The 17,232-nt window shown below is 49.4% G+C and overlaps 7 protein-coding genes across 7 annotated transcripts; 4 read left to right on the top strand and 3 right to left on the bottom strand.

Annotated features, from left to right (window-relative positions):
- Positions 1 to 479: 479 nt before the first annotated feature.
- Positions 480 to 2,443, top strand: N7516_003355 (Zn(II)2Cys6 transcription factor; the record flags this gene model as incomplete). The annotated part of the gene is made up of 4 exons (XM_057216075.1): positions 480 to 649; positions 696 to 1,508; positions 1,569 to 1,775; positions 1,849 to 2,443. 4 exons carry the CDS (start codon positions 480 to 482, stop codon positions 2,441 to 2,443), a joined length of 1,785 nt encoding a protein of 594 aa, XP_057077958.1.
- Positions 2,444 to 2,919: 476 nt separating this feature from the next.
- Positions 2,920 to 4,442, top strand: N7516_003354 (uncharacterized protein; the record flags this gene model as incomplete). The annotated part of the gene is given in 2 exon segments (XM_057216074.1): positions 2,920 to 2,989; positions 3,001 to 4,442. 2 exon segments carry the CDS (start codon positions 2,920 to 2,922, stop codon positions 4,440 to 4,442), a joined length of 1,512 nt encoding a protein of 503 aa, XP_057077957.1.
- A 643-nt stretch (positions 4,443 to 5,085) lies between these two features.
- On the bottom strand, positions 5,086 to 6,973 carry N7516_003353 (PEX28-32 family peroxisomal membrane protein; the record flags this gene model as incomplete). Its single annotated transcript, XM_057216073.1, has 4 exons — positions 5,086 to 5,640; positions 5,695 to 6,771; positions 6,825 to 6,904; positions 6,961 to 6,973. 4 exons carry the CDS (start codon positions 6,971 to 6,973, stop codon positions 5,086 to 5,088), a joined length of 1,725 nt encoding a protein of 574 aa, XP_057077956.1.
- A 384-nt stretch (positions 6,974 to 7,357) lies between these two features.
- On the top strand, positions 7,358 to 7,862 carry N7516_003352 (import motor complex subunit PAM16; the record flags this gene model as incomplete). Its single annotated transcript, XM_057216072.1, has 2 exons — positions 7,358 to 7,392; positions 7,458 to 7,862. The coding sequence occupies exons 1-2, from the start codon at positions 7,390 to 7,392 to the stop codon at positions 7,860 to 7,862; spliced, it is 408 nt and encodes a 135-aa protein (XP_057077955.1). The 5' UTR covers positions 7,358 to 7,389.
- Positions 7,863 to 8,694: 832 nt separating this feature from the next.
- On the top strand, positions 8,695 to 10,098 carry N7516_003351 (D-arabinose 1-dehydrogenase (NAD(P)(+)) ARA2; the record flags this gene model as incomplete). The annotated part of the gene is made up of 1 exon (XM_057216071.1): positions 8,695 to 10,098. One exon carries the CDS (start codon positions 8,695 to 8,697, stop codon positions 10,096 to 10,098), a length of 1,404 nt encoding a protein of 467 aa, XP_057077954.1.
- A 939-nt stretch (positions 10,099 to 11,037) lies between these two features.
- N7516_003350 (putative topoisomerase family protein TRF4) lies at positions 11,038 to 13,285 on the bottom strand (the record flags this gene model as incomplete). Its single annotated transcript, XM_057216070.1, has 3 exons — positions 11,038 to 11,724; positions 11,782 to 12,472; positions 12,525 to 13,285. 3 exons carry the CDS (start codon positions 13,283 to 13,285, stop codon positions 11,038 to 11,040), a joined length of 2,139 nt encoding a protein of 712 aa, XP_057077953.1.
- A 611-nt stretch (positions 13,286 to 13,896) lies between these two features.
- N7516_003349 (GFA family protein) lies at positions 13,897 to 14,590 on the bottom strand (the record flags this gene model as incomplete). Its single annotated transcript, XM_057216069.1, has 2 exons — positions 13,897 to 13,907; positions 13,945 to 14,590. The coding sequence occupies 2 exons, from the start codon at positions 14,588 to 14,590 to the stop codon at positions 13,897 to 13,899; spliced, it is 657 nt and encodes a 218-aa protein (XP_057077952.1).
- Between the last annotated feature and the right edge of the window lie 2,642 nt (positions 14,591 to 17,232).

Here is a 17,232-nt window from a genome sequence, read left to right as displayed (position 1 = left end):
CCTAATTGGGAAAGAAACCAGTGTAGTTGGAGAAGCGGAGTCTTGGCTCTGAGAGATTAGGACAACATGGATTGAACTGGATGGATTGAACATGGATATACGAGGCAAAACATATAGAAACATACAGTGGAAAGACTCCCTCAATTTAGTCAAAATAGTTCTACTAGATTTATCTCAACTATCTCAACTAATATTCCCTGTTCAACTAAGGAGATAGAATGAGAGGAGATCATTTAAAGTGTAAAGTCACATGACCCTTAACCCACATTTGGATTTTCACGTGAGTGTGGGGTCGGCGTGAAATTATCCCAATGTGGTTTAGTGCAATTTGCTATCGATATCTCTCCGACGAAATCGAGCGGGTTATCACCTGCAGCAGCAGCGCATGCTTGTCTGAATTTGGCCAATATTTGCGGTAAGCATGCCGTCACTAGTACCTGTTAGAGAATCTCCATATCACCCAGGCGCTCCTTGACACTATGAATGCCTTTCCTCTGAATGGCTCGACGCAGTCGTCTTCCTTCACACCTGGCCAGCCCACTTCTGCCCCGAAGAAGAGTAGGGCACGGCAATCTGGCACAGCATGGACTCGCTCAGGATGCATAACCTGCAAAAAAAGGCGCAAGACCTGTGATAAGACCAAACCAAGGTGTGTGCTGAAACTTAACTTTAAGTTTCCTATCTAATTCGATTAGTTGCAACAATTGTCTCAAGCAAGGCCGGACATGCGAAGGCTATGGCTCTATGTGGGTTGAGCCACTAAGTCCATCGGCGCAGGTATTTTCGCAGACGGAGACTTCCAAGCGCCGACGACTCAGTGCGTCTTCACCGTCTCAATTCCCTTCGCCTGCGCCGTCCCCGCGTTCGGATGCGTGGCTCGAGACTCGTCTGTCTCCTGGGCCGGGGACATCCCTGAGCTGGTCTATTCCATCTTCTCCTCGGGAATATGTACCATTTGAGGCAGCTATTAGTCCTGTCCAGGATGTAGAAGAATACAGTCCTGGTCCAGATATTGATTTGGATAGCTCTGTCGCGGTGATCCCACAGCTTCAGGGATATATAAGTCATCTCTCAACACATGAGACTCACTACCTCCAATATCACATGGAGCAGGGATCTCGACTGTTAGCGAATCTAGAGAGCCATGATAATCCCCTTCGGTCGATGTTAATTCCCAGGGCAATGTCATCACCTCTGCTGATGAAGGCCGTATGTGCCGTCTCTGCTCTTCATCTAGCAAATCGCTCCCACGGCTTTGTGGCACATACGGCTGCAGTCAAATACTATAGTGGAACGCTCAAGGGACTCCGCGCAGCACTAGATAAGTGTTCAGCGGAGGTGTTCCCTGATGATGCCATGCTAGCAGTCGGTCTACTATGCAAGTACGAGATCGTGCGGGGAAGCGTTAAACAGTGGGTTGTTCACCTCAATGCATTGCAAAGTCTGATCGTTTCACGCGGTGGATTTGCTTCAATGGATCGAGAAGCAGCCGAGTTCCTGCGTGGACTGTATGTGTGACAACCTACAACCTACATTTTCGAACACTAACATAATATATCAACATCTAGATTTGTATATGCCTATCATATGGCCCGGATCAGCAACCACAACTGTATCGCTGCTACAGATATTTCTGTCGACAGTGATATTGGTATCCCAAAATTGGACATATATATTGGATACACAGAGGAACTCCTTAAATTATGTGCACGCATTGCAGAGCTGCCTTCTCTCCAAGCTGATACGTTGGCTCTTCGACTCAGTGTTGCATCCATGTTTGTCTCTCTCTGTGATCATAAAAGATGACAAAAGATACTCCATTCGACCAGAACTAACATCCCATCTTAGAAACGAATCCCTCCTCACTTGGTCTCACACTACAACCCCCTTCATAATTGCCCAAGGAACATCGCCAGCGACCCTCACTCGACTTCAACTCGTAGCTGAATGTTTCCGCGACGCGGGATTTATCTATCTCCACTCAATCATGGAGCGCATTAGCAGAACCCCAGATACCTCTCCCGCCGCCAGCCCTGGTACCATTGTCAACGCCCAGCTAGGGGAGAACCCATCTCTCTCAGCACAAGACTGGGTTCCTCTCATCTCCATACCGAAAAATGTCGCCGTCTACCGCTGTCTTGGCCGCATTGAAACTTTGCCGCTAGGTGATCACTGCGAGTACTCGGCGCTCACGTTCCCTCTCTTTATATCCGGATGTGAGAGTGATGATGTAGCGGACAGAGAGGTTGTGCTTCGTTCCTTGGGAAAGCTACAGGATAACTTTGGGATTGGGAATGTTCGGCGTGCAAAGGAGTTATTGGGGATCTTGTGGGCGAGACAGGATGCTAAGTTTGATGCTCGGTTTAGTGGGATGAGTCGGCAGAGAAATGTGCATTGGTTAGATATTGTCGAGGAGCTGGGATGGGAATTGATTCTTGCCTAGTGGAATGATATGAATATATGTGTACCTTTTGTATTGAACTGCAGTACAAAAGATACCTGGCAATTCGGTTATATCCGGCCCCACGTAACGTGGATACTAGACCCTGGCGGATAGCCCCGACTACAACCAACTCCATAAAGGGCAAATACACTTGTGTACATTTCCTTTTTCTCTGTTCTTTTTAGGCTATATCGAAATCTTAAAACAAAAGAGGCTGAACTGTCAGGAAGTTCTATATTGCTGTTGACTCAAGACTCATTCGAGATAGATGAATATCCTCGCTTAGAAAAGTCCCTTAAAAAGTCCCCACTATGATCCAGCAAATCGCCATAGATAGGTATTGTGACAGGTTGGAGGGTGATGGCGTGCTAGGATATCGATATTAACGGCCAACTCCACAGCCTACTTAAGCAGCTGATCTCTCCAGGCTCTTCTACGAATTTACACTTGGAGGATATCTCACTACTCCCGTCAAGATGATAGCTCCAACATCTTCACCAGAAGAGAGCGTTCGGGCCAAATTTGACGAAAAGACCCCCAGGTTCAGTCTACGACAGGTGATGGAGCACTGCAATTACTGGAAGCCGGTCTGCCGAGCGTTCTGGATCCCGCCGCATCTAAAAGACTGTTGCGGAAGATCGATCTGTATATTATGCCACTGATTTGCATCGTATACTTCCTACAGTATCTGGACAAAATCGCCATCAGTTATGCCAGTGTCACCGGAATGCGCGAGTCAGCGAACCTCCAGGGCAACCAATTCAACTGGGTGTCGAGTATCTTCTTTTTCGGCCAGTTGGCGTTCGCATTTCCCACTATGCGTGTCATGCAAGCATTCCCCCTGGCCAAATACGTCGCCGTCAACGTGACAATCTGGGGCACCATCCTGGCCTGCATGTCCGCATGCAAGTCATTTGCCTCCCTGATGGTCTGCCGCACACTTCTGGGCGCCGCAGAAGCCTCTATCGTGCCCGCCTGGGTCGTCTTCACCTCGCAGTGGTACCGGAAGGACGAACAGGCGTTCCGCGTCGGCGTGTGGTTCGGCATGTGTGGATTCGCGCAGATGTTCGGCGGCTACGTGGCATATGGTGTCGCAACTCACGTCGGTGGGGACCCAAGCGCCGCCCTGCGAGGTTGGCAGGTTATTTTCCTGATCCTGGGTCTGCTGACCGTGGTGACCGGTGTCCTCTTCTTCTTCCTCCTGCCTGATTCCCCTCTAACGGCAAGGTTTTTGTCCCCGGAAGAAAAGGCAATGCACGCGGAGCGTCTTCGGGGTAACGGACAAGGCATCGGAAGCAATGTCTTCAAAAAGGCACAGGTCTACGAAGCTCTTACCGACCCGCACACCTGGCTCTACGCCTTCTGGGTCCTGGCGGCAAATGTACCAAACTCCATTGCCACGAGTTTTGGAAACATCATGGTAACGGGCATGGGCTTCTCGAAAATGGAGAGTCTTCTGCTTGTGACACCCATGGGTGCTTATGAGGTGGTTGCACTGGTTGGCCTGACCTATCTGGCAATGAAGACCCGGCGACGACTCCTCTGGTGCATCGTCGGCCATATCCTGGCGATCGTGGGTGCGATTTTGATGGCGACAACGGATAAGGTGCCAGCCCTTATTGGATACTATCTCACTGGAGGCATTCCAATCGGATGGACGACAATTCTTGGACTCACCAGTACCAATGTGGCTGGCTCAACCAAGAAGATCACCGTGTCCTGCATCCAGACGATCGCCTACACTGTCGGCAACATCATCTCGCCACAGACCTTCCAAGCCAAAGACGCTCCGGGGTATTTGCCCGCCAAGATCTCTATCTGCATCCTGTATGTCATCATCACGCTCGATCTGTGCCTTATCTGGTGGATCTCGCAGCGGGAGAATCGCCGACGAGATCAGGAGAAGCAGGCATTGGGTGATGCGTATGTCGTTCCAGAGAACCATGAATTTTTGGACCTTACAGACCGAGAGAATCCGGAATTCCGCTACGCGATATGAAGATGGTTTTTGTGCCCTTGGGTTGCGAATTACACCAGGCCCAGGACAGATTGGGTTTTAATAATTAATATTAGACAAAAAGTGCACATACTTCACATTAATTATACAAGAATAACAAGGGCTTGTTCGAAGATTTATTATAGAATGATTACCACCAAGTAGCCTTCGCCCCGGAGCGTTATATCTGCTTTATCTAGTACGGAGTAATATAAGCATGTTAGTTTTCATGAGACTAGTGCCATATAAATATCCCTGTAGCTACAAGCCCTGCTTGCGTGCTTGATATATTTCCGACTGCCTGGAGCCTCATTTTGTAGTTATGAAATGTAGGTGCCTCAATTCTCTTTTTCTTTGCTGATTGGTTTTGAGTCTCAGCATTTGGAGTGGCCTCCAACACGACCAAAAGACATATTGGGAGTGCAGATTGTACATAAGGATTAGCCAGCAGAGATGAAAGACTGAGTGCATTGAAGAAGGGTTGTAAGACATGACGGCCTATTAGTTCACTAAACCGCTTGAAAAGGTAATTCACATGTCCGGTTACACTACAAACAATAAGGATATATGAGGCCATGTCTTAGGGTAGCAAGTCGTGGAGTTCGAGAAGGGATGGTTGCATACATGAAGAATATAAAACGCACGATCAACTCAGTCCCATATTTACCTCATCGCTGAGTCCCCATTCCCTTTCCGCCCTTTCCGTCCCACCCGCAGCTCGAGTTGACCACCGGTCAAGATGATCATGGGAGTTCGCTATCTCCTTCTCGCGCAAACTAGCGCTGTCACTAGTGGTCACACTTCCCTCCCGGGCATGAGATGATTTGCGGGAATTTTTGATGCTGATGGGTCGAGAGGGGTCTGCTCTATCGGCTACGATAGATGCGTTTGAGCCCGTGGCACGCCCACTGTCAGCGGGCGGTCCACCAGGGAGGGTCTGCTCTTTTTCCTTGGCACCGCTAAACCAGCGCCGCCGATTGGATTTAGAGGAGGTAGATGCTGCGATGCTTTGTGCATCGGCGTTATCGTCGTTCTCTTGTGATTTTTGCTTTTCCAGGGCCTGCGTGAGCCCGGAAATGGTTTCTTCGGAGGCGTTCTGGGTGGCTTGAGGTGAAACGTCCGCTAATTCGGCGTCACGATACCACTTGCGTCGACGGGTATAGCGATCCCATCCATCTTGACCGCGGCGACCATCATTCCACTGGAGTTCTGTTAGAAAATAATACAAAAAAGCCGATAGAGAGAAAGCACTAACCTTGTTATCATAGTAGATCCATCCTTCGCCGGTTGTCCCCTTCGAGTCTGATTTTCCATTGAAGTTGTCCGCTCCTTCGATGCGCCATTCACTTCCTTCCACCCAGCGCCATTTGGCATCTCCTGTTTGGACATCTGGTAACTCGAAAGAATCTTTAGGATTAACTGCATTCATATGCTCGTCTGTCCAGGCATCACGTTCTGCCGGGAACAACGAGTAAGTCCACCCGATACCCAGCCAACGGCGCTGATTTTCATAGACAACAAACGTGAATCGAACACCTGCGTTGTTTCCGCGCCGCCGAGTTGAAATATTTAAGCCTTGCTTTTCGCCCCGGGCTTGGGCCGGGGCCTTCTGTGGACTGCTCGGGGTGTCGGCCACAGAGAGACCGGTAGCTGCCGCGCATAACCGACGCACGGCTCGAGACCGCCACAAAATAACACGCGAGACCCTGGCGGGTCGGGAATGATAAGTCAGAATTATAGTGCCAACAGCCATGACCACGCGGCGTGTGGTGAGTATGTAGAATGGAGGTAGAGTGAGACCGATCCAAACAGGAGTTACTAAGAGGATGCGGATGAACAGAGCCGTCAGCGCAGGTTTGGTAGTCGCTGACGTAGGAGTGCGCTGGGTGGATAGGAAGTCGGTGAGGTCGAGCAAAGGCTCGAGGAGGATATTGCATCTGGTTGTGAAGATGCGAAGGGTTTCAACAATTTCATCAAGACTCTTTTGATGACGCAGTGAGCTGTCTGGGGCAACTTTTGTCTTGTGCTTTTCGCCTGTTGATGTAGTTGATGATAGGGGCGAATAACGGCGTCCATACATGCCGAGGATCAATGCGACCACGACCAGGATCGGTCCTGCCCAAAGAATGACGGCATCGCTATATAGCACGATAGTCCAAAAGGTAGCTACCAGCAGAAAGCTCTGCCATGGGTCTCCAGAAGTCCATGTTAAGAGACCAGCAAATTTATTTAGAGGAAGTAGGAACGGGTGCGAGTAGGCCAGGGCTCGAGTGATAGCCGGTGGTGTGGCCACTAGGAGAGGTGATTTGCGATGCACGATGACACTGGAGCGCTGACGCGAAGTCAGAGCAGATCCGGTAATCGTTGAGGGGAGAAGGCAGCGACCGTCGGAGGTTGAGAATCCGACTGGCCATGGTCTTGTGTGTTCGATGAGGGTGCCATGGAGTCTATCCACGGAAGGTTGTCTGTGTTTTCGATCAGTGATCAAGATTCTAAAGAGAAGTATCATCAAATATCATACCTAAAGCTGCCATCCAATCATGGACAGGTCATAGAGGGACAATGAACTCATTCTCTGAGGTGAGGGAGGATTTTATATGATCGTTCGTGCATGTTCGGTTCAAAGAAGATCTGCGGGGAGATCGAAGTTGTGGGCATGTGACTCTCGGTATATAGTGTGTAGGGGTCATGATATTGGTGTTTTGACTGTTTTGATTCTTTTTTAGAGTAGATATCTATATAGTATGATATATAGTAAATAAAACTACTTCATAATTTATCTTGAATCTCCAACTAAAATGACTGTTTCTCTCTATGTTATATCCTCACTTCATACCCCCGTGCCTGGAGCTCTCCCGACACTAAAACCCGCAGCCGAAATTTTCCCTTTCTCTTCTTTCTTCCTTCAACCTATAACATCTGTGATCGCCTCCTCTACGGCACTTTCTCAATGGTATGTCTATTGATCTCCTTAATTCTTCCCATTCCCAAAATTAAAAACAACTAATAATCTACTAGGCTCATCGCATCGTCTCTCAAGTCGTCGTGACCGGAGCCCGGGTCTTCGGCCGCGCCTTCACCGAAGCCTACAAACAAGCCCAGGCATCCGGCAAATACGCTGGCCAACAAAAGGCAGCCGGCAAATCTACCAGCACCTCGAGCGTAACCATCGATGAAGCCTGCAAAATCCTGAACGTCAAGCCCCCGGCCTCCGGCGAACACGATCTCGAACATGTCATGACCCGATTCAAGAAACTGTTCGATACCAACAACCCCGAAAAGGGCGGCAGCTTCTACCTGCAAAGCAAGATTCTGCGTGCACGCGAGCGTTTGGAAATGGAGTTCCGCGAGGTTGAGCGCAAAGCCGCGCATGACAAGGAATTGAAGGAAGGCTGGAACCCCAAGGTCTACAAGGATCAATGAACATAACAATAACTGTGTGATTCTCCGGTTCCCCGTGCCCTCCGGGTTCCCTTCGAGCACATCTACGCTTTCCTGCGACAGAAGCCTCCGACTCCAACCGGCTTCTTTGTTTTCGATCTGCTCGTCTTTCTTGTTTTGGCATAGCATGGCGTTTGGGTTGTTGGAGAAAGACGCCTTGATTTTCTACATTGGGGTCTTTCTCTCTGATATTTTAAGATGGCCCCCGAATCCCCTTCTCGGGCATCGTCTCCGGTTGGAAGTGGAAGTGCTACGTTACCTCCACCTTCCACCTTCTCATCGACCTTTCGGTCTGTGTATATCATCAGTGATGCGCCGCGTTCCCTTGACCCCCTTCTCCACTCTCACTCGGAAAGGATTCATGTACAATAGCTATATACTTGCATTAACTTGTGTAATGTCCGATCTAGACTGATTTACTGCGTCTTCTTCGCATGTGTATCTCGTAGTGGGTTGGAATCTGCCAAACTTTTTCTCTGTTTTGCCACCGCCGCCTTACCAGGAACATCTTCACTTTGTCTCTGTACCTACTTCTACCAGGGGACCATTCGAACCACCCAACTAAAGCCTACAGAACAGAAGACGTAATACAAAGCCGATCGGATTGTGGCCACGATGTCCCGATCTGGGGGTTAATCTCCCCGCCATGGCGCCATCGGAGCAGAGCGGACGGGGTTTTTTCTCGGAGAAAATATAGGCAATGCACTTACCACTAGACAAAAATTTCACCAATCAACCAATCTACAAGAGGCAATCCATACACCCATAGCCAATTCCTCAGCATTGACAACATCGACCTCCCAACCCACACACCATGCGCCCCTCCACCCCACTGTCCGCGGCCCTGCCGCCTCTAATAATGGGCACCGCAACCTTCAACAATCAATATAACGCCGACCCCTACGCCCTCCCAACAACAGAACTTGTACAGCGCGCATTTTCACGCGGAATTCGCGCATTCGATACATCCCCCTACTACGGCCCTGCAGAAGAACTCCTCGGCCGCGCCCTCGCAACAGAAACCGTGCAAACCAACTACCCACGGGAGACATACCACCTCCTCACAAAAGTCGGGCGCGTAGCCGGCTCCTCATTCGACTACTCGCCGCCATGGATCAGACACAGCGTGCGACGCAGCCTACAACGTCTGCACACAGATTACCTGGATGTAGTGTACTGTCACGACGTGGAGTTCGTGACAGCGGCGGAAGTGGTCACGGCAGTGCGGGAGCTGCGGCGTCTCCGTGATGAAGAGGGCGTGCTACGCTACGTCGGTATCTCGGGGTATCCGGTTGATACGCTCAGCGAGCTGGCGGAGACGATTCTCCGTGAGACGGGCGAGCCGCTTGATATCGTTATGTCGTATGCCAACTTCACTTTGCAGAATACGCGGCTGCACTCGCTCGCCCTGCCTAGGCTGATTGATGCTGGTGTTGATGTTGTTCCTAATGCATCCCTGCTGGGTATGGGATTGCTTCGTCGTGACGGTGTGCCGATTGGCTCGATGGGCGATTTCCATCCCGCTCCCGATTCCCTGCGGAGTGCTATTCGTAGTGCTTCAGAGTGTGCTTCGAGCCATGGAGAGAAGCTCGAGGTCGTTGCGATTCGGTTTGCGCTGGAGGCGTGGCTGCGTTTTGGTGCACGAGTTGGCGGTCTTGGTGCGCCGCTTGCTCGTGCTGCGGACGCTGATCCTGGGTTCTTGTCTGTGGCTACTATGGGCACGGGGAGAAGGCTGGGTGTTAGCGTTATTGGCGTTAGTAATATCGCTGAGTTGGATGAGACTTTGCGCGTGTGGCACAGTATTGTTGATGGACTGGAAAATTGGAATGAGGATGATGACGCTTCATATTTCGATACCAACTTCAAATCACCTGGACTGTCGACTCCTAGCCTGGATGTTCCCACGGCGTCGAATATCCTCACGCCCCAGGAGGACCTTATCACGGACCGTGCCTGGTCTCACGCACGCGGAGCTCATATCTTGCAACTGGCACGAGAAATTCGGGATATCTTAGGTACAGAGTGGGTTGATTATGTCTGGGCCAGTCCGTCACCTGACTTTGTGAATTCGTTACCTGAGGAGCATGTCGCTGTTGTGCAGAGGATCAAGGCCGAGGAGAAAACGGGACAGAAGCCATACCTCTCTATATCTGATACAGCTATCAAGGAGGATCCTATGCTGACACCGCCATCAGATGTGGAGAAGCAGCTTGCATAGAACTAGAAAGACTGAATAAACTATATCGAGAGACAGCCCTTATGCCGCCTCCCAATGTTTTCTCGCTTCTCCTATAGTTAGTTCCATTGGTCTGGGTTAGACGAAGATTTCCTGGGCGGGTACGACGGGGCTCAGCAACACGTGGAGATGGGCCACGTCCGATAGCAGAAAGGAAAGTTCGGCGTGTAGTCCCACGCACAGGCTCCTGACGCCCCAGTCCTCTCCCAGAAGTCGCATGTAGCGCTCTCTGGGTGAGAAAGAAGGCATGGGAAGGAGAGGGCAAATAGAAAAGCAAGAAAGATAAACGCCAACAAAACATAGATCCACGTTGGGCGCGAATCCACGATCATTGGGGGGTTTCATTGGAATCACTAACAGCGTCCCATGTAGGGACTAAAGAACTGCAAGAACTAAGTGCTCGTCGAGGGGACCCGAGAAAGCATTAGACGTTGAGGCGCCGGATCGACCTGACCAGATAGTGAAAACAAGATCATCCAGGGTTTGAGATTGTCGAGGCTTATCCACATTGAAACTAGCTCTCAATCAAATACGATTGAAAACAAACTTCAACATTCAGACGCCCTAATCAATTGTAACCCGGGGACAAGTCAACAGATTCTGGCGAATCGGAGTCCGGGAGAGAATCCTAAATAGTAAGTTACTGTTTTCGTCTCAAGCTCAAAAGAAGAATGCTCAGTATCGAGTTTCCACCAGCCATTTGCTACGCTTCTCGCCATCAGAGGGAGAAGCGCACAGTTTTGCCGAAGGACACGCGAAAGATATCACCGGCCCCACCATACCAATATTGCACACATCCCTTTCTCTTCCCCGTGCACATCACCAAACCGTTCGAAGTAAGGGGTATCATCATACAAAAATAAAGCATACAAAAATAAACCAAAAGAAAGTCGTTGCGGGCGTGGGGATGGAGACTCAAATTTATGCCAAAGCGAGGAGTTTCTGCTCTCTGCTGTCCAAGTCCGCATTCATCTGCTCATCGGTCTCGTAACCTGCATGGCGACGAGCTTGGCGGAGGCTGAGGGTATTGGGGAGTTTCTTAAGGTCGGGCCTCAGGCGTTTGAGCCTGGCAGCACGCTCCTGGCACAACTGACGTCTTGTCTCACCCTTCCGAGCCTTGGCAGATTTTGCGTCGGGTCCGGCCGCTTCATCGGAAGAAATATCTTCTGGCTCCGACTTCGTTCCCTTCGACTTTGACTTGGGCTTTTTGGCAGGCTTTCGACCTGGAGGCGCTGGGAGGGGAGAGCCGGCTCCGTCGACAGGAGGGGGAGCAGGAGGGGAGGCTCTGTTAGCAGGAGGGGATCCAGGCGGCGGAGGCGGCGGAGACACCCTGTAACGAGCAAACCTCTCTTCTGTCATGAACACTTGACGGAGTTGGAAACGCTGTTCGATGTATTCATCAAAGTTCGCCGCAATGATGGGTTCAAGAATGCTCTTGTTCGATCCTTGGACAAGTGCAAGATATTCCATGCGATTCCTCAGGGCAGTATGCGCATTAGAAAAGGCTCGGAAGATCAAACCAATTTCCTTTGTGCCACCCGAGATGTCGTTGTCTCGGTTATTGGGATCTTCGATCGTGAGACGATCGGGATTGCCAAAATAATAGCCCTGTTTGACATGATCAGCTGACTTGTTGACAAAGAATGCAAATCAAAATCTACTAACCTTGTTGAAATAGCCTGGAGGGTCCATCCGGATTGCCAATTTATCATAAGAGAATTGCTTCCCGTAGAAATTGAAAAAGTCAAGCAAGATTGTTCCCAGGTTTGGCTGCATATGGCCCTGGGGTAGATGCTGGAGAATACTTGTGACCAAGCAAGTGATAGAGAAACCTCCTAGTCCACCAGTAGGGACTTCGTTAAGGCCGCGGATCAACAAGAACTGCTTAATCACGGCCAGGATAACCGGCATCATCGGGTACTGGGTTTTCCATTTCTGGAATGTGTCATTGGCGATCAAGCCACTGTCGTTGTCGAAAGACAAATCCACTCGCAATCCAGTCAGCTTGTCCACATACTTGAGGATTGGCACCCGGGCGGAGGCAATGCATTCGATCGAGTTAGGAACAGCAATATTTGTGCCCTTGAGGAAATTCGAGAACGCGTAGAGTTGACCCTTCCTCTCTCCGAATGTTCGAACTCCCGTTCGTAAGAAGGTGTGAGAAAGCAGTACTAAATCAATATCAGCCGTGGGGAGATAGAGACCCGAGGCAAAAGAACCAAAGGCCCGAATTGAAACGTTATGGTATCGATTTTGGAATGCAGTCTCCAATCGGTTGACAAGATCTGCACGGACGATATGTTCGAATTCCTGAGGCTTGGCCCAGTGATAGAAGCTAAGAATCTCGTTATGCAGCCTAGTTTAGATGTTAGAGAGGAATGAAAGAAAGCGCATTGGATAGTACTAACTGAGTTCCCACGTGCAATGAAACCGGGGTGCCCTCGAACCAAGGCGTGCCTGTCTCTGCGGAGAGCGGTTTCCATTGATCGATAACGGATCCATCGTAGTTGAACCTGCTGGCAGGCTTGCCGGTCTTTCGAGAGTATCCTTTCATCTCATCCTCGCGGGTGCGCTTTCGACTCGTGATGGCGGGATCCAGGACTTCCTGGGCCTTTGGCCCTTTGGGGGCGTTCTCAGGAGCATTACTCTGAGGAATTTCCGGTTCGAATGACATCCCGAGAGAAATGAAGTCTGAGTTCTGCTTGACTGCATCCGTCTCGTCGGTCTTTGCAGCAGTGTCAAGTCTCGCCTTGCGAATCAGCTTCACAACATCCACCCGTTTGTTTGTAGTTTCGGCCGGAGGAGGTAGCGCAGTGTACGGATCGGGGTTCGACCATTTCGGCGCAGGAGGAGCTGGAGCAGTCTCTTGAGGCCCATCGAGAGCTAGCGCACGTCTCTTACGTGGTCGCTCGCCATCAGAGTCATCAGACATGTCCATTTCTGCCTCTTCGCTGTCGCTCAAAGTGGAAAGTTCAGCAAATTTGAGCCCAGGCTTAGTTTCGCCTTCCAGCCGTTCGGGTGTGCTTTCCCTCTTCGAGGACAACAATGGTCGGTCCGAGGTGGCTGGTTTCTGGTAGCGGAAAGTGAACTCATGGCGCGGGTTAGGACGCGAACCACGATAGTTAGAACTTCCTCTGAACTGGAATGGGGCTGATTGAGGCATTGGCATTTTTGGACAGCTGCAGTTAAGCAGCAAAAATGCAGACGCGTGAAGGATGAAGAATAAAGAGTGTCGAGTTTCGACGCGAAAAAAAAAAAGATCTCCGAAAAAGTCAGGCGGAGGGAAGGCGGTGACGGAGTTGGTCGCACCTTCCACGTGTGTGGCTCAGGAAGGTGCGACCACGGGCACTAACTAACCACCTACAACATATGGGAGTACACAAGATGACATTCATGGATTCAATAATTGTTACATAGTATCTTTCATATGTCGACTAGTTTTCTTTGAGTGTATCTTGAGGCCCTCCTCTAGAATATGAATCAAATCGTGTTGCACCGCCATCTCAGCAAAGCTGATACGATTTGTTGTCCATTCCAACCAGTCCTCAGCTCTAGCACCATTTGCCTGGAATAAGCCCACACTCACATCAATTAGCAGCGGTCGTTCATCACAATGCCAAAAAGCAGTAGCCCCACAACAGCTGCAGAATTCTCTATATACCCCTGGTGAACTTCTATGCCGCCGCATAGTCCCTGCATCGAACATAAGTGGTGATCCATCTGTATTAAAGATGTTGGACTTGGGTATAAATGCCCAAGTTTGGATGGGAAATCCACTGCTTAGTCGGCAGCTATTGCAGACACAGGTTCCTGTAATATATTTCGTACCGCCATCTCGCAGCCACCATTTGATATCGTCAGGATTCGCCCCAGACCCAGTATAGTATGGAACCAGGAGGTCTGGCCATGGTGAGGATGCTTGTAAGGACGATGCATCGGGCTTGGTGATATAAAACTCGATTCCTCCACAGAGGCAACGTGCCCGCAGATGCTGGCTTGTCAATGTATACTCCGCCGGGTTTATCGATTCTCCCTTAGGACTCTTGTTGCTGGTTGAAGTATGTAATCTGCAACCTGTAACGGTGGACTCTGTTCCAGGAAGCAGTGTACTGAGTCCACCGTCACCAGTTTCGCTACTTTGCCAGTGCTCAACTGCTTGGACCGAGGGGACGCTCTTTGCTGTCAGCAAACCTGAGGCAACTAAAACCTGTCCCCCAGGCTGTATGCGAGCGAAGACGTGGGCACCACATGTCTTACAGAAATAACGGCTAATGTGGTTGGACTGTTGATATTCCTGAAGCCCATCTAGATTCGGTGGTTCATGTTGGAGGAGATAATACGACGAAGACAACTGCCCAGTCACCATCCGACAGCCGTTGCAATGGCATAGTTGGAGTTTGGATTGGTCGATAACAGAGTCCAATTGGATAGACAAAGCTACGCTTCCGCATATGCAAGCAATAGGAGTAGTCATGGTTTAAGGATGCAAGTATTATCAAGATCTCACACTCTCGAAAGCAATGCGCTGGCTATATGCGTAAGCGGGGACAGAAAAATATGCTCACAAGTGTAACGTGGAACGAGATGCAAGCAATGAGAATTCACTTAAGGGTATCCCGGAAAGTCACGAGTATATAAGGTCCCGGCCCCATCCCTCCTCTCTCTTCTCCCCCACCTCCCTTTACAACCAACACAACTTCCAAAAGCTTCACCAGTTTTTACCACTCCAAACATACAAAATGAGTAAGCACTTTCATCTTCCATGCTATACATGACTTCACAAATTAGTGAAGAACCGCGCTTTTTGCCCTGGCCCGATTTCCGAAATGGCGGGGTCATAGCGGGGTTGTCCCTCGTCATATTTCACCTTTTTTTTTTCTCTTTCAATGCTAACCACTGTGACAGGCGACCACGGATGCAGCTGCGGCACCTCTTGCCAGTGCCCTGCCGGCTCTTGCCAGTGCCCTGTATGTGATATCCCCTCCTTCGATGACACCTGGCTGACCCGACCCCTCAATTTATATAGAAGAAATAAATCACCCATAAGGGCACGATGAGTTCGATTCGAACATTTCAATGGATATGAGCACGCAGTGAGACGGAGGATATGATTCGGAAAGCTCCCGATTGTGTTCCTTGGGGATGCACGTCATGTCATAAAAGAGGGGGGTCATAGTGAATGAATGATATATGCGGTTGCTCGACCACTTTTATTCCTTGTAGAACAAGTACCTTGTGGGAATCAGATCTAATATTTGGGTCTGAAGATCGGTATGGGTCAACCTTGGGGGCACAACGGCCTACTTGACATACAACATAGATATACGAATAGCCTAACTATTAGTTAGTAGTCACCTACACCTAACATACAACATACAACATAGCTTCTACTTAGGTACCTCGGTACATACTTAGATTAAACCACCCATACTCAAGCCAACACACATCCTGGGGGAGTAGACATACTCCCAGAGGCCGAGTCACCGAGAATCCCGTTTGATACAATATCAGGCACCCTTCCCAACCCAACAACTCAGTCCACTAAGTGATCGCCCCATCGCCACATTGACCAGATACGGAAATATCCTTCCCGCTTTTCCACTATGGTTTGCCGATGCGGCATTTTCAACCTCTCCAACATCAAACGTTTGGAGATCCCAACACCTCGTACGGCGGAGAGTTGAATGTAAGAAGACATAAAAAGTGGGACACGATGCTGCACGAGTCCAAGAACAGTAGGACCGGATCGGAGCCAATCATAATCATGCATGATGCACATCAGAGAGGGTCTGTGATATGCTCTGGTAGCTTCCAAGCTGCAGCCTCTCCACTTTCTCGGTGCCTCGCTGTTTTGTCTCTGGTTCTCAGTGATATCCCAAGGAGTCTGTGCCCGTAAACTCCGTACTACGAGGCCCATACGTACGATATAGGCGTATCTCTATGCCACGTACATTGTACAAACTGAGATGCCTCTCAAAGTCTGTGTTATTAGATCTCGCCCCTGGATACATAGTATAAACGGTTTCTTTTCTTGAATAGAGATTACCAAATGCAATATGTAGGTCATGATCTAATGCTCAAGCTGGCCTCGGGAGCTAATACAACCCCAAGCATGCAGGTGAAACTCCATGAGCGTCTCGCCCGTCATACACCTTCAGTACACAAATACTCCATAGTTACCCCGAAAGCAATCAAGAAAAAAAAATTCGAAAACCGAAACACCATGGTATAGCTCCACCTGGTGGATATGAACATTCTTCTCAGGTAATCCAGGGCTACCAATGGGGTTGGATAGCACCCCCCCTCCAAGGTCCCCAATCCATGAAAACTTTGCCTCATAGGCTGCCACGACGATAGTCCAACCCGAAACCGCTGCAGGCGCCAGAAATTACATACCTGGTCCTTACCTGCTAGGCACTCCCCATCTTTTCTTTGAATACAACGTTTACCCTAGTTCGTTATAGTACTTACGATCCACATCTCTCGTACGCCAGTTGTAGGTATGACTGTACTCGTGAGATAATAAGAGGCCCGTCCCGAAACCAGTGGATCAAACATGGCATGCAGATCTGCGTCGTACCCAAAACATGGCCGTCATCGTGGCATGATAATGAAAGTCATAATTTTAATTAAACATACTATTAGGGAATGTGTGTGTTACCCTATAACCATTTAGTATATTCAATCATTTGAGTCTTATATGCATCCACCTGATAGCCATCTACATAGTTAGAATGTATCATATGATCAATGAAATACGTATTCAAGTCCAGTTGAGATCTAAAGATTAACAATTTACACATATAGTACATCCATATGTTGTACTCCGTACAGAGTACAGGCAAAGATGATCGTATCTGGCAAAGCGTAAACAACGCATGCGATAGCTCCACAAAATGTACCCCTGCGCGACTCTTAGTCTTCAGCCGAGACTAATAGACCAGCCATATTATCCATATTATTCGCATGAACCCCGGAGCTACTCCGTACATAACCTGATTAACCTGATTAACCTGATGATGTTGCACTCACCATACATATTTATACTACCGAGCAAATACCGAGAAAGATAACATTTAGACTTCGTAAGAAAATATATCGGATATCAACCTTTTC

This window comes from Penicillium verrucosum (assembly GCF_028828655.1).
Source record: "Penicillium verrucosum strain IBT 35672 chromosome Unknown utg000001l_segment0_segment0, whole genome shotgun sequence".
Taxonomy (NCBI): Eukaryota; Fungi; Ascomycota; class Eurotiomycetes; order Eurotiales; family Aspergillaceae; genus Penicillium; species Penicillium verrucosum.
The sequence above is the reverse complement of the archived record's forward strand: the minus strand, read 5'-3'. Positions and strand labels throughout refer to the sequence as shown.